This window comes from Equus quagga, chromosome 1 (genome assembly GCF_021613505.1).
Source record: "Equus quagga isolate Etosha38 chromosome 1, UCLA_HA_Equagga_1.0, whole genome shotgun sequence".
Classification (NCBI taxonomy): domain Eukaryota; kingdom Metazoa; phylum Chordata; class Mammalia; order Perissodactyla; family Equidae; genus Equus; species Equus quagga.
Genome location: NC_060267.1, coordinates 15,919,479 through 15,932,862, shown reverse-complemented (window position 1 = coordinate 15,932,862; position 13,384 = coordinate 15,919,479). Strand labels below are relative to the sequence as shown.

At 54.3% G+C, this 13,384-nt stretch overlaps 1 protein-coding gene across 1 annotated transcript; it reads right to left on the bottom strand.

Moving 5' to 3' along the window:
* Nucleotides 1-2,086: 2,086 nt before the first annotated feature.
* On the bottom strand, nucleotides 2,087-9,029 carry KRT4 (keratin 4). Its single transcript, XM_046676061.1, has 9 exons — nucleotides 8,236-9,029; nucleotides 6,376-6,590; nucleotides 5,347-5,407; nucleotides 4,895-4,990; nucleotides 4,165-4,329; nucleotides 3,773-3,898; nucleotides 3,121-3,341; nucleotides 2,832-2,866; nucleotides 2,087-2,722 (listed from the first exon to the last, which is right to left on the bottom strand). Exons 1-9 carry the CDS (start codon nucleotides 8,950-8,952, stop codon nucleotides 2,535-2,537), a joined length of 1,824 nt encoding a protein of 607 aa, XP_046532017.1. The 5' UTR covers nucleotides 8,953-9,029; the 3' UTR covers nucleotides 2,087-2,534.
* Nucleotides 9,030-13,384: the final 4,355 nt, after the last annotated feature.

Sequence of the window (13,384 nt, the reverse complement as noted above, 5' to 3'; positions counted from 1 at the left end):
GGCAGTTGAGCGTGGGAGGCACCATTTGGGTGGCCAAGGGGATGAGTGCACTCTGCCCGGCAGTAGGAGGGATCCAGGTCAGAGTGCGCACGAGGAGCTGTGTGGTCTCCCTCTGGAGAAGGGAAGTGACAAATAAAAATGGCAAGCAATAGGATATATTGGAGTATATGAGGAAGCCATTTGGTATAAACCTAATTCAGCCTGACCTTGTCTTTCCAAAAGGGCCTGACCGAGGCCGTTGAGCATGCATTGTATATCTGCTTTAGAGATTCCCTGTGGCAAGAGCAAAAGGCCCTTGAGATAAAGGTGCAACTTCCCTCCCCCTCCCAACATTGGCATTTCTTTAAGGATTAAGCATCTTTCCTTAGGCTAGGAACTGATTCCTGTGCTCACCTGTGACCACCCAGCTTGAGACAATAGACTTGCCTCCTGCTACGCCCACCAAGATAGCAGACCCACTACCTGCTGTGTCCATCAAGCGCTGTGCCCACAGGGCAACCTTGTGACTATTGTGGGAGGGACATTTCAATCATATGCAAAACGTCCTGCTTGGGGGTATATAACCACTCTGTACACCTCACTTCTTTGGAGTTCTCTGTTCCTTTGTGGAAAGACTCTCCCAGGTTATAACCCTGAGATTTCAGCTCAGAATAAACTCACCCAAATTTTCATTTATAGATTGGTTATGGATTACTTTCGTCGACAGAAGGTTATGCTGCTCCAGGCCTAGGAAGTGATCCAGTATAGAAACAGGGTGTCCACAAGGACTCTACGCAGACCCCCACACTGGCTGTCCTCGCCCCCATTCTGCATTTCACCAACCAGAACTTCCAGGGCTGGCTGCAACCAGGCAGCTTCACCTCTACTGCTCCAGGAGACCTGCCTCGTGTCCCCCCACTCTCCCACCGCTCCGGGACGGTCACATAGACCATGAGCCCAGACATAATCCCCTGAGAAGATGGGGAAGGGAGCCCAGACGTAACCCCCTGAGAGGACAGGGAAGGGAGCACGGCATGAAAGTTCCATGAGAAGGATGTGCTTTCACTCCTCCATCCAATGATCGTGACCCGGTTGGTTCCACGAACAAGTTCCTGAAGGCTGGCTGGTCCGGTGGGACTGAGCCCCATGCATGGAGTTCGATGCAAACAGGGAGGCCTTGTGAGACACCGAGTATAAACTCTCCACAAGCTCCGTAACCTCTCGCTCTGTATTCTGGGGAGACCCCTTGACTGCCTGTCCTCGCACCTGCCCTGCACCCCACACCTCCCGACTTGGACGCCTTCCCTCCAGGTTCACTGTGTCACCAACTAGTTGCCCCAAAGAACTCAAGGGTGGGTTTGGAAGCATTTCACTGTTTTTCCAAATTGCTTTTTCCTTTTGTTATGTTAAGGAGACGCACTCACCAACCTCCCTGAACCAGACCAAGCCCCACCACGCGAGCTGCGCTCTAGGACCTGTGCCTTATTTTTAACGCTAAGATCTCTCCAGGAGGAGCTTAGGCCTCTTTCCCATAACCTGCAGTGTATGTGGAAGCACGTTTTCCATCTGAGCCTGCACAAGCGAATACCCACCTCTCCCTTTTGAATATTCATTCCCCATCTGAAATAAACATCCCTGCTTGCCTTTGTTCAGGGACGCCATGACTCTGGAAATGATTCCACATGGTCTCCTACTTGCCGCAAATATACTTTACTTTGTGAGATAACTACTTCCGGTGGAGAGTCTGATTTAACTCGCCAGGAGGCGAACCCACTTTGGTTTCGATAACAACTGCAGGCCCAGCACTGAGATACCCATGCCCCCCCCGACCCCCACCCGCCTTTGCCTATGACGGGCGTCTTTGAATAATTGTTGGGTGTTTTGAGTCTGTGCACCTGTTCTGCAGGCAGCCTTCAGGCTCCACACACTGCACTCGTCCCTCAATAATCTGGGCAACTTAGACACTTGAGAAATTAGCTGATGACCCTGATCTGTACAGGCAAATCCCTCAGACCCCAGCTCCTCCACCTTCACCCGAATTCTGGAGACTTCTCCCCAGAGAACTAGGACAATTGCTCAGAGTGAATGACAAAAGCGCTTTATTGAAGATGCACCCAGAGGTAGACAGAGGGAAGGAGAAGAGTTGGTGGGACTCTGAGTGGCTCTTGTCCTGACCTTGCAGGGCCAGTTGCTGCCAAGTGATGGAGGAGTTTGGTCCTGATGTAGAGGGAGATCCAGGATCTAGTAGGAGACAGCATTGGGCTGGGAGGGGACATTTGTGACCATGATAATTCTGGAGATGAAGCTCCTGGTTGTGTTCTCCTCTGCCCGTGGAGTGAAGAGTCAGCTGACACCCCTCCCATTCCAGGGGAGTCACCAAGCCCAAATCGAGAAGAAGCTACCAAACTCCAAGAGGGCAGAGTCCACACCCCGGCACTGAGGTGACACTGCTAAGAGAAGCCCCAGAAAAAGAGGGTGGAGGCAGGGGGAAGGAAGCACAGAGACACCAGGGCTGGGCCCGGCTGGGCTCAGGGGCTGCAGGACCCTCGTCTTCTCTATCGGTGGGATCTCTTGGTCAAGGTGGTGCTGGAGATGGTCTTGCTGCTGGAACTGCCACCGACACCGAACCCAAAGCCACTTCCAGAGCCAGAGCCAGAGCCCAAACCACTGCCCAGGCCAAACCCGGCGCTAGCTCCGAATCCTCCACCTATGCCTCCTGCACTGGTGGCACCACTGACCACGGCTGTGAGAACAAGGCAAAGGACACGGTTACTCCAACAGTGCTGGCCACCAGGAGTCTCAGCCCAAACCAGAATGAACGAACGGCCACGGCAGGGGCAGAAGGTACTCACAGATGCTCACGGCACTCTGGCATTCTCCAGACATTCTGTGGGGGACAGAAAGAGCCATGAGCCACAGCAAGCCCAGAACCACATCTCGTTCAATAAGCAAGCGTCAATACCTTGCCCATCTTTAAGCAGCCAAATTTAAGGCCTGCGTGTAAACCTGTTGTCTAACACTGTTCTGGTTCATAATGTACCAGCGCAGCTCTGAGGCAGGTGGCCAGCAGAGGTACCCTGGTCCTGCCAGGGCCCTGCACCTCTCCGTTCCTCATGCTCCTACCCTGCCTCTCCCCCTCACCGGCACTCCTCGCCCTCCAGCAGCTTGCGGTAGGTAGCAATCTCGATGTCCAGGGCCAGCTTCACGCTCAAGAGATCCTGGTACTCGCGCAGCATCCGGGCCAGCTCCTCCTTGGCCTTCTGCAGGGCGGCCTCCAGCTCTGTGCGCTTGCTGTGGGCATCTTTTAGGGCCAGCTCCCCACGCTGCTCTGCATCAGCCACAGATGCCTGCAGAGTCTGGCACTGTAGACAAGAGCGTGGGACAAGCAGCATCAGTGTCCTGCTATCAGGACCTCTACAACTGCCCCCTCTCTTGTAGCAGCTTTGCTTCGGTTAAGATGTCAGGATTCTGTCTGTCCTTCTCCCCACCTTCCCTGACTCTTATGCATTTCGTTCACTCCAGCCAGAGTCCACCAATGCCCCCACCAGACTGATTAGATGAAGATGAGAAAAACAAATGAAAACGAGCCAAGAAACCTAATTACTACGATGTCATGTCATGTCAGCTAGGATATTGCTGGAAAGACCTGGCTGTGGCTTATGTAGAGGAGTACAAATCCCCTGCAGACAAGCTCAGGATCTTCTAGCCTGATGCCTTATCTGCTTGTCTGCTAAGGAGACGTCTGCCTTAGGCCCCCGGCCCTGGACTGTGGCTGGAAGGAGGTGACATCTACCTGCTTCTTGACATTCTCGATCTCGGCCCGCAGCCTCTGAATCAACCTGTTGAGCTCTGAAATCTCATTCTTGGTGTTCTTGAGGTTGTCACCATGTAGGTCAACTGAGGTCTGGAGCTGCTGGACCTAATACCCGGGAGACACAGGCGACCAGGGGTCAGGGGTGTTTGGGTTGGGGTCCATTTTCAAGTGAACTCAGCAAGAATAGCCACAGGTGGCAGGGATAGCACCAAATGTCACAGAATCTCAAATCAGACTAGGATCAGTGAAGCCTGGAAGAATCAGTTCATCCTGACTTTTCTTGGGCTGGAGCTGATGATCTCCTGCCCACGGACATCAAAAGCAGAGCCCTGGAAGCCACTCCCACCTCCTGAGAGATCCCCAGCACCCACTTTGATCTGGTACAGGGCCTCGGCCTCCGCCTTGCTTCTCTGGGCGATCTCCTCGTACTGGGCACGGACCTCAGCAATGATGCTGTCCAGGTCCAGGTCCCGGTTGTTGTCCATGGACAGGACCACGGATGTGTCGCTGACATGGCTCTGCATTTGGGACAGCTCCTGTGCAGAAAATGTCTCACATCAGGCTTCCTGGAGAGCCTTTCCTCATCTGTGACACCAGGAGTCTGCCACCATCATGGAAATGGCCATGCCACAGGCTCAGATGGAGGCAGAGTTGGCATTCCCAATGTGTAGAGCAGAGAGGAGAGGAAGGGTAAATTTCTATGTCAAAATCAAGTGGTTGGTGACATCTCAAGACATAAAAGCAATTTTATGTAGGAGCATGAGGAATTACTGCTCCCTGGAAGCTCTATGCCATGCCACGCCAGTGGGCACTCAGTATGATAAGTGGAAGGAAACCCAATGGATCCATGTCTCTAGAGAAATGCTAGGTGGCAATAAATTCCATCGCATGCAATCTTTAGATCTAATCGCCTCCTCTAAGACAGCACCTGGTTTTGAGAACTCCTCAGTTGAGTCTCTCACTTCAACCCTTCCTCTCCCTGACCTTGCAGAGAGCCCACTGCCCTGAAGTAAGGGTCCTTTCAAAGAACTGTGGACTCCAAGCAGCAGCCTCACAGGTAAAGGATTCCGTTCCCTGAGTGGAGGGGGGTGGTGTCCTCACCGCAGCGTAGAGGGCCCTCAGGAAGTTGATCTCGTCATTCAGGGCGTCCACCTTGGCCTCCAGCTCCACCTTGTTCATGTAGGCGGCGTCCACGTCCTGCAGACGAGGAGGGAAGGTAGGAGACAAGGGTCAGGAACTCCAACAGGGGGCAGGGGGTTAAAGGACACGCAAAGGGGTTCTCAGCAGCATCTAGAAAGGCTTCTCTTCACCAGACGAGGTGGAGAGAGACATCATTTGACACATTCTGCCCCTAAAGCCCCCTGCAGACATGGAAGTTAATTATCCAAATGGGCTTTTATCCCAACCTTAATTCCTTAGGCCCTGGTTCAGTTAGATCTGGATGGTACCACATGGGGTAGAGATGAGGCAGAGACAGACGAACCCATGATTCAAGTCAAAGACCGCCCCCGAGGGCAGGGGCCCCTCACAGCACTGCCCCCTTCCTCTCTCACCTTCTTGAGGACCACAAAGTCATTCTCGGCAGCTGTGCGCTTGTTGATCTCCTCTTCGTACCTGGGGGTGGGGATGGGAAGGAAGAGACGAAGCCCCACAGTGAGTAGTGTTTCTCAGCTCTCCGCTGCTGGTTTTCAAACATGGAACCATTGGGAAATATCCACTACTTGGCTGCATTTCCCCATGTTCGTGCAGATACTCATTCAACCTGCGTTTATTGAATAATTACCCTGTATGAGATACCAGTCTAGACTCTGGTTTATCCAGAGAAGTGGAAACAAAACCCTAAAAAGACTATTTTCAGGAGATGAGATATGAGGAGAGGAACCAGCAATGATCTGGTTGATTTTATTTTGTAGAAGGGCTGTCCTTGGGCCATTTGGTGGGTTCAGTTCTCAGGAGTGTTGCCAACGCTCCAGCTCTCTCTGTTTTGTGTGGGAGTGAACTGAGGGAGAGGGTTGGTATTTTCTCAGCTCCATCCCATAGTGAGCATTATAAGAGCTACCATGGATCGAACGTTCCTTATACGTCCAGCACTGTGCTACGTGCCTTCTCCACCTCATTTAACTTCATTTAATTCTCACGACCTATAAGATGTGACTATTATCCCCATTTTAAAGATGAAGAAAACTGAGATTCAGAGAGGTTAAGCAACTAACCCAAGATCACATAGCTAGTAAGTGGAGGAATCAGTATTCAAACCCGGTCCACCTGGTTCTACAACCTGGATTCTTCTGACCATGCTGTACTACTTTTCATCTGTTTGGTTTCTAATCTGGTTGGTAGATGGCAAGCCCAGCTTCCTACATGTATCGCTCATTTTATGTTTGGGGCATCTTAGGATTACTCGACCTCACCCCACTAAAATGTGACCATGCAGACGCAGGGGAACAGACTAGAGGACCATCCTGACCGCCTTGGGATATCTTCAGAGTCTGGGATTCTGAATGAGTAGAGAGGAGCCCAAGGACCCCCGCACACGGCGGGGCAGATTTGTGGGATGGCGTCCTCCCTCCCTCCCCCAGCACCTGGTCTTAAAGTCCTCCACGCTGTCCTGCATGGTCTTCAGCTCAGACTGCAGGCGTCCTTTGTCATTGGCCAACGTGTCCACCTGCTTCCTCAGGGCACTGAGGTAGGCCTCGAAGAAGGGCTCCAGGTTTTTGCTGGACGTGGTGGTCGTCTGCTGCTGGAGGAGTTTCCACTTGGTCTCCAGGACCTTGTTCTGTTGTTCTAAGAACCGCACCTGTGTGTTAAAAAGGCACCGACCAACCGATGAGGGCCCGGAGCTGCAGCAGGAGGGCTGACCAGGGCCAACACCAGCCCAGTCAATCCAAGCCAACCAGGCGGCCCAAGAGCCACTGAGCAGGCCACCAGGCCACAACCAGGCACCATCCACTAGAGTCAACACCGTGGCCCCACTCGTGAGCCGGGGCAGCAATGGGCCGTGTGGGCCGTGGAGAACAGAGCTCAGCCAGAGCAGCAGGGCCTGATCTGCACAAGAAAACTTCCCCCACAGGGATCCCCAGGTCCTGGGGTGAGTTGCTGAGAACACTGAACTTCTACGAAACTGTAAAATAGACTAAAATTTAGAACTACAACCACAGTCTGAGGGCTTGCATTCAAAGCGGTCCTGACCCAAGGCAAAGGAATGGTAAATTCACTGAAGATTTTCTAAATAAACTTACTTATAAACGGACCTGGAGTGTTCCTGGGAACCTGTATGCAACTGAGCATAACTATTTTAGATCAAGGCCCCAGACAGACTCTGAGGCTCAGCCAGACTCAGTCATGCAAGGGGACTCCCCTGCCCTTCCCCTCTCTCCGTGAAAGATGGAGCCGGGTGAACCCAGGGAGCAGCTCAGCGTGACATCTCCACTTTCTGTGCTTCCGAATCGAAAGGAAAGCAGGTAAGGGTGACTGATCACAGTCTGAATCCAAAAGGGGAGATGAGAGAAAGAAGCACCGAAACTTTGTCCTGCTTTTATAGCTGTGTGTCCGAGAGTCGCAGTAAAGCCTCTTGAAGCTATTATGGGTTTATCCAAACTAGCGAGAAGAGCAAGTATTCCCACTCAGTCTACTCCAAGACTGCTCGTTCTTGCCCCACACGTCTAGATAACTGAGACTTTGATGCACAGAGAGCCAGGCATCCTTGACCGAGTGTGCTCCTCCCACCCGTTCAGGCGTTAATCTTTGGCTGAGTCAGCTCTCTGGGTCTGATCTGCTTGCCATCACCCATTATCCTTGGCTGTCACTCAGCTAAAAGGACTTGAATCTCTAGACTTCGCATGGAAAGGGCGTCGGAATACAAAAGAAAAGGAGAGCCCCACCCTCTCCTCTCTTCAGACAGACCCAGAGAAATGAGCAATTTCGCCCAGAGTCAGGAGGATGAAGCGACGACCTTTCCAGGTCCTGTTGGCACCTAGAATCTGCCTTTAGAGGCTGTCCCTTTTTGGGAAACCAGCCTGGTTTCCTTCTGCTCCAACAACAGAAGTGCCAATAGTTAAATGATTACATTAACTGTAATTAATTATTTGCTAATTTCTTAATTATTAACTGCGTAACTTCCAAAACCAAAATCTGAGAAAAGGCAGGGAAAAAATGAACCCACTTGATAACTGAGGTGACTGGACCAGAAAAGTTGAGTGATTTCCCCAGTAACACACAGCACATCTAGGAAACCCAAACAGTCACTGCTTTGAGCTATCTGCCCACCAGCCATGGGACAGAAGAGAAAGACTCAGAGTAATGATGCTCCTTTAACAGCTGGACAAACAGGGGCCCAGAGAAATTCAGAGGTTTTCCCAATGCCCGTGGCAGGTGCAGGTCTGAGATCCTGGGGTGCAGGAACCCTGGCTTCTACCACCTTGTCTGGCCAAGGGACAGCTCACCTTGTCGATGAAGGAGGCGAACTTGTTGTTGAGGATCTTGATCTGCTCCCGCTCCTCCGTCCGGACCTTCTGGATCTCAGGGTCAATCTCCACATGGAGAGGGGTCAGCAGACTCTGATTGATGGTGACTTCCTGAATCCCCCCGGCAGGGCAGACGGGGAAGCCAGCACCACCTCGTGCATTGAAGGAGCTCCCAAAACCACCGCCATAGCTGCCGGCACCGAAACCAGCACCAAAGCCACCAGCCCCAAAACCTGCCGCACCCCCAAAGCCTGCGCCTTGCCGGGCCCCGGCCACGCTGATGGAGATGCTCTTGTTCCCACCGAGGTTGTAGAGGCTCCTGCTGCCGAAGCCCCCGGAGGAGCAGCGGCCCGCGCCCCCAGACACGGAGACCGAGCTGAAAGCTGCCCTCTTGCCTCCACCTACGACGGCCGAGCCACAGCTAAAGCCCCGGGAGCCGCCTCGGACACACTGCTGTCTGGCGATCATGGCTGGAGAGAGGAGAGTGAGCTCGGAGTTGTCAGAGAAGCGAGAGAGAGGCCAGGCCGGTGAGTGCCGCAACCCCGGCCCGGGTCTCTTATATGTGCTGGAGCAGCAGGGCTTGGTTGCAGGGGCATAAAGGGAAAAATCCGAAACATCCCTGGGCTTGGCCTTTGGCACCGGCCCATCCTTCTCGGACCTGCTAAGCATGTCACTAAACACACCTACAGAAGTCATTCGGAGGGCACACGTTACTGGATCCCAGCACACTTGGCTCCAGGAGAACCTGAACCAGCGCCCCAGGGCCTCCTGAATCGTGGGCTCCTGCCCTGCCCAGCCCTGCAGGCCCCCGCCCGCAGCACTCCCATCTCACAGCCTCCCAGCGGTCTCCCTGCTCCAGACAAGGCGACCTCTCGCTGCACAGCGTTTGGAAGCTGAGGGCCTGGGCTCAGGCGCACCGCCTGCCCCGACAGCTCTGCAGACCTGGAGTCTGGCACTCTCCGAGGCTCAGTCGCTTCACCCGTAAATTGGAAATAATACAAATATTTACCTTCTCCTCCTGTCAGGGGCAGTGAGGTCACGATTAACAAAGTGCTTTGTAAACTGTCAGAAACTGCACATACGGCTGTCGCCGTCACTGTTGCTATTCTTCCGTGTGCACTTGGCCCCATGTACACAATGAAAGGGGTTGTCCGTGCTACAGCCGTATAGCCTTCCAAACCCAGAGCAAGACTCCCCCCGCCTTGACACACAGTCAAGAGAACCTGCCATGTGCCCAGCGAGGAGCTGGGGACGGAGGAGACAGAGGTGCCGGGGAGGAAACACCTGCCATAGCACAACCCCAGCCCCAGCCCCGGCCCGCAGAGCGCATGCTCCTTCCCCCGCCTCTGCTCAGCACTGGGTCTGCAGGATTCCAGGTCAGCGATCTCCGGGGGCCCTCGCTGTGCACCCCACTGCCCCACCTGCTGACAGCTGTTTGCTCGGATCCACAGGACAGAGCGCGTTCTGTCTTCCCATAACCATCCCGGCACTCAGGGGCAGGAATCTGTATCTTGATTGGTGCTGGGGACCCCTTTGGTAGAATGGTGAAACCTATAAGCCCCCTCTCAGACCAATGTTTTCGAATACAAACTCCTACTTTTAAGCCCTAACTTGAGTTCTTCCCCACTGAGTGATCTATGTTCAGATCTCACCTGTTGCCACTAAGGAGCTGTGCAGTCTTGGGCAGGTCACCTAACCTCTCTGAACCCATTCAACCCATCCTCTCGTCTATAAAATGGGACACCTGCCTCATAGGTAATGAGACGACAGGCCTACGGTGCCTAACACATAGTAGGTCGGCAGGCATTCATTCTTTTCCTGCCTGGGTTTGCCATTGAGATGAGGAGAAATGAGACAAATCTGCAGCTCCCTGTTCTTAATCCCTCGTGAGCCCGCTATTTCAGATCCGGGAACAGCAGCAATCAGGGCCCGGGTAACTCTTGCAGGCCTGAGCTGCCCCTGACCGAGCGAAAGCTGATCACGGCCAAAACGAAGGGCTCCCTCCACGCAAAGAGAGAGAGCAGGGCCCGGGGGATGAGAAGAGGGACCCAGGGCCTGCAGGGAAGGCTGGGCTGGCTGGGAGCCCTCGCCTCTGCCAGCTCCTCCTCTCCCCACCTCCACCCTCATCCCCTCTCCCTGCCTCCTCTTCCTCTCCTCTAACCTACAACCCTCTCCCCATCCCGCCCATCCTGGCTCTGCTGATCTCTCCCTGCCCCTGCCCAGGTGGCCTCTAAGAAGATGGAGAGGGGGCGGAGGAGCCGTGGCAGCGAGGACCGGAGGCTCCGGGCTCCATCAAACGTCCATGGGAGGAAGCCCGAGGGGTGGTCCCTCCACCGGTAGTGAGGGAGCATTCTAGAGCCGGGACCGTCTCCTCCATCCCCTTCACTCATCCCTTCAGTGGGTCTTTATTGAGTGCCCACTGTGTGCAGGCACTGTGCTGGATGCTTTCTATATGTGCTATCAATTCCTCTCCCTAAATGCTCTCTGAGTCGGCATCACAGCCGTGCTTACAAACGATGACTTGATAGCTCTGGGAGGGCAAGTAGCCCCAGGATCACACAGGAGCACGTGGTGGAGCCGGGACTCGAACCCACGTCAGTCTGGTCCCAAAGGCTGTGCGCTCTCTGGCCTCTCCAGAGAAGTAACAAGTCGGTTTGCCTAAGTCGTGCAGCAGCCGATCCCGTACTGGGCACCTGAGCAAACCTGAGTGAACGGGCTGGGCAGGTCAAGCGGGCTCTGAGGCCACCAGCATCCCCCCCTACCGACTTCCACCCTGACCCCAGGCTTGGCCGGCTGGGGAGGAAGGCTACTCCAGGTCTCTGGGCTGCAGGGGCAGGAGCAGAGGAGGCCTGGGCCCGCCCTGGGGAGCTGAGGTCTGGGCGTCTGGTTTCCTCCTGCGAGAGGAGGTGGGAGGGTCGCCAGGATGCAGCCTGAGCGACCCCCGGAGCTCCACCCCTGCTACGCCACCTGCACCTCTCAGTCACCCTCTGTTCTCTGGCTGCCCTGGGGTGGGCCGAGGACTCCGTGGGCTGGGAGGAGGGGTCGCGTCTGCAGAGCCCCCAGGTGCCTCACGACGTGTCATGGTGTCTTATGGTCTGTGGCTGTGACACTTGAGCACTAGGAGAAAATGATGTGGCGTGTTGTACCTGGAGTTGTGTCCACTTGTGTCCAGTGTCCAAAACAAAAGGCAAGCAGGAGTGGAAGGGATTTGGGGAGGAATAGTGTTTAATATACAATCAGTCTTCTTTTGTGCCTGTGGGGCGCCCAAACCATGGAGCCACGGATGAGCTACTTGTTGCGAAGTTAACTCTCAATTGAGGCGTACACCATCCCCAAGACAGCAAGTAAGAAGACGGAAAGGCTGTAGGCCTTTGCAGGTAGAAAGGACTCTCGTTTAGAGCCGCCGTTGTGTGCTGGACACCGGGTGCTTGTCTTATGACGGGCCCATTCTTCACAACAACCCTGCAAAAGAGGCGCTGCTGTGCTCAGTTTAGAGCTGCAGACAGTGAGGCTCAGAGAGGTTATGTAACTTACCTGAGACCACACAGCTAGGAAGTGGTGGAGGTGGGAGGCCAGTCCTCTCTGTCTGACTTCAAAGACCGTGACCTTAAATTCTACACCACAGCGCTTTATATCAGTGATTGTGCCCTGCATAATACCCGCAGAAAAAGAAATACACGGCAGCTTATACGAACCCGTGGCTTACGGTCCAGCAGAGCAGCAGCGGGGGCTCAGCCAGCATGCTGCGTTTTCTGCAGAGGCGTCTCAGCTCCTCTGTCCTTGCTCTTGTCACATGATTGGTTGTTTGGTTTATTCGGCCCTGCCCTTAAAAGTACCCAGTAAGGGATGACACTGTCCTAAGGGGCCAATTCTGCATCCTCCAATTAATTAAGTCCAAATTAACTTAATTGCAAACCCTATAATAAACTCAAACCAAACAGGAAGAAAGTTCTAGACTAGAGCTGTATCCTGTGGCCTCATTAAGTCAGAATTGCTAGAAGCTTAGCAAATCCTCCAGCTGTAGCATGAGGAACTGACGGGAGACATAAGGAACAGCTTCTCATGCAAGAGAGCGTTCACCCTCAAGTGGGGGGCAAAGAGGAGAGTCTCTCCCCCTGAAGATGGGAAGATGCCTCCTGCCTACCTGGGCTGGAGGTGAGGGATCAGACAAGGGCACTCGACCTGGAGGCAAGAGCTCAAAGCCGGTCCCCACCCCACCGCCCTAGCTCCCGCTACTGTCCTCTGTGACCCTCGCTCCTCTGGCTGCTGTCCCAACCTTGTCAGAGAAAGCTGAGCGGCTGACAGGGCATGGAGCAGGGCCAGGAGGGCGTGCTGCCTCCGGGCTGTCCTGGAGGGGAAGGAGGTGAGCCCTCGCGTTCAGCCCGGGATTATGGGGATCCTGAACCCAGCTCTCTCTCAGCCCCAAACCCGGTGTGTGCTGTGGGAAAGCACCCCACCCGTTTCAGTTGGTCACCTGGCTTCGGCCGCCCCACAGGGCCTGAGTCACTCTTTGGGGAGCCAGAGCCAAGGTGGGGATCAGAGATTCTGCAGAAAAGGGCCAGTCAGCATTATCGGAAGGGGCCAGGAGGGCAGTGAGAGGTTGGGGACTCCTAGTTACAGGGCAGGGGAGGGGTCTGTGCACAGGGTCCTCGGTTTCCCAGGGGTGGAGAGCAGCCCCTCCTGGTCCCCCACCCCGGGCCTGTGCATGCAGGGGGGCTACCCAACATGCTTTGGCAACAAAGCTGTTCTTGTCATCAAAATCATATGCGCAGCCCCATTTGTAAAAGAGATAAAAGCAGAGATGCTCTGATTGGTGCAGAAGAGGGCACCCCAGTCTTCTCACCTGCTGGCCTCCCCTGACCCCTGAGAGCAGCGCCCGGGGGCCTCAGGCTTCAGGAACTCGGTATGGAAACCCCTGCGTCGGGGTCGTCCCCAGCCTTCAACCCGTGTTTCTAAGTAACGCATTGCTGTTGGTGGATCTTCCCGGCCGGTGACACAATCTCTGAGTTCTGTTTCATGATAGTTAAAACTGTCTCTATTTAGTTTTTAAGCCCTAAATATAATTTCGATAAAATCGTTTGTTTGGTTGTTTTCCTCTGCCTTTAGCAAGTTCTTCCCCTCTCAGCCC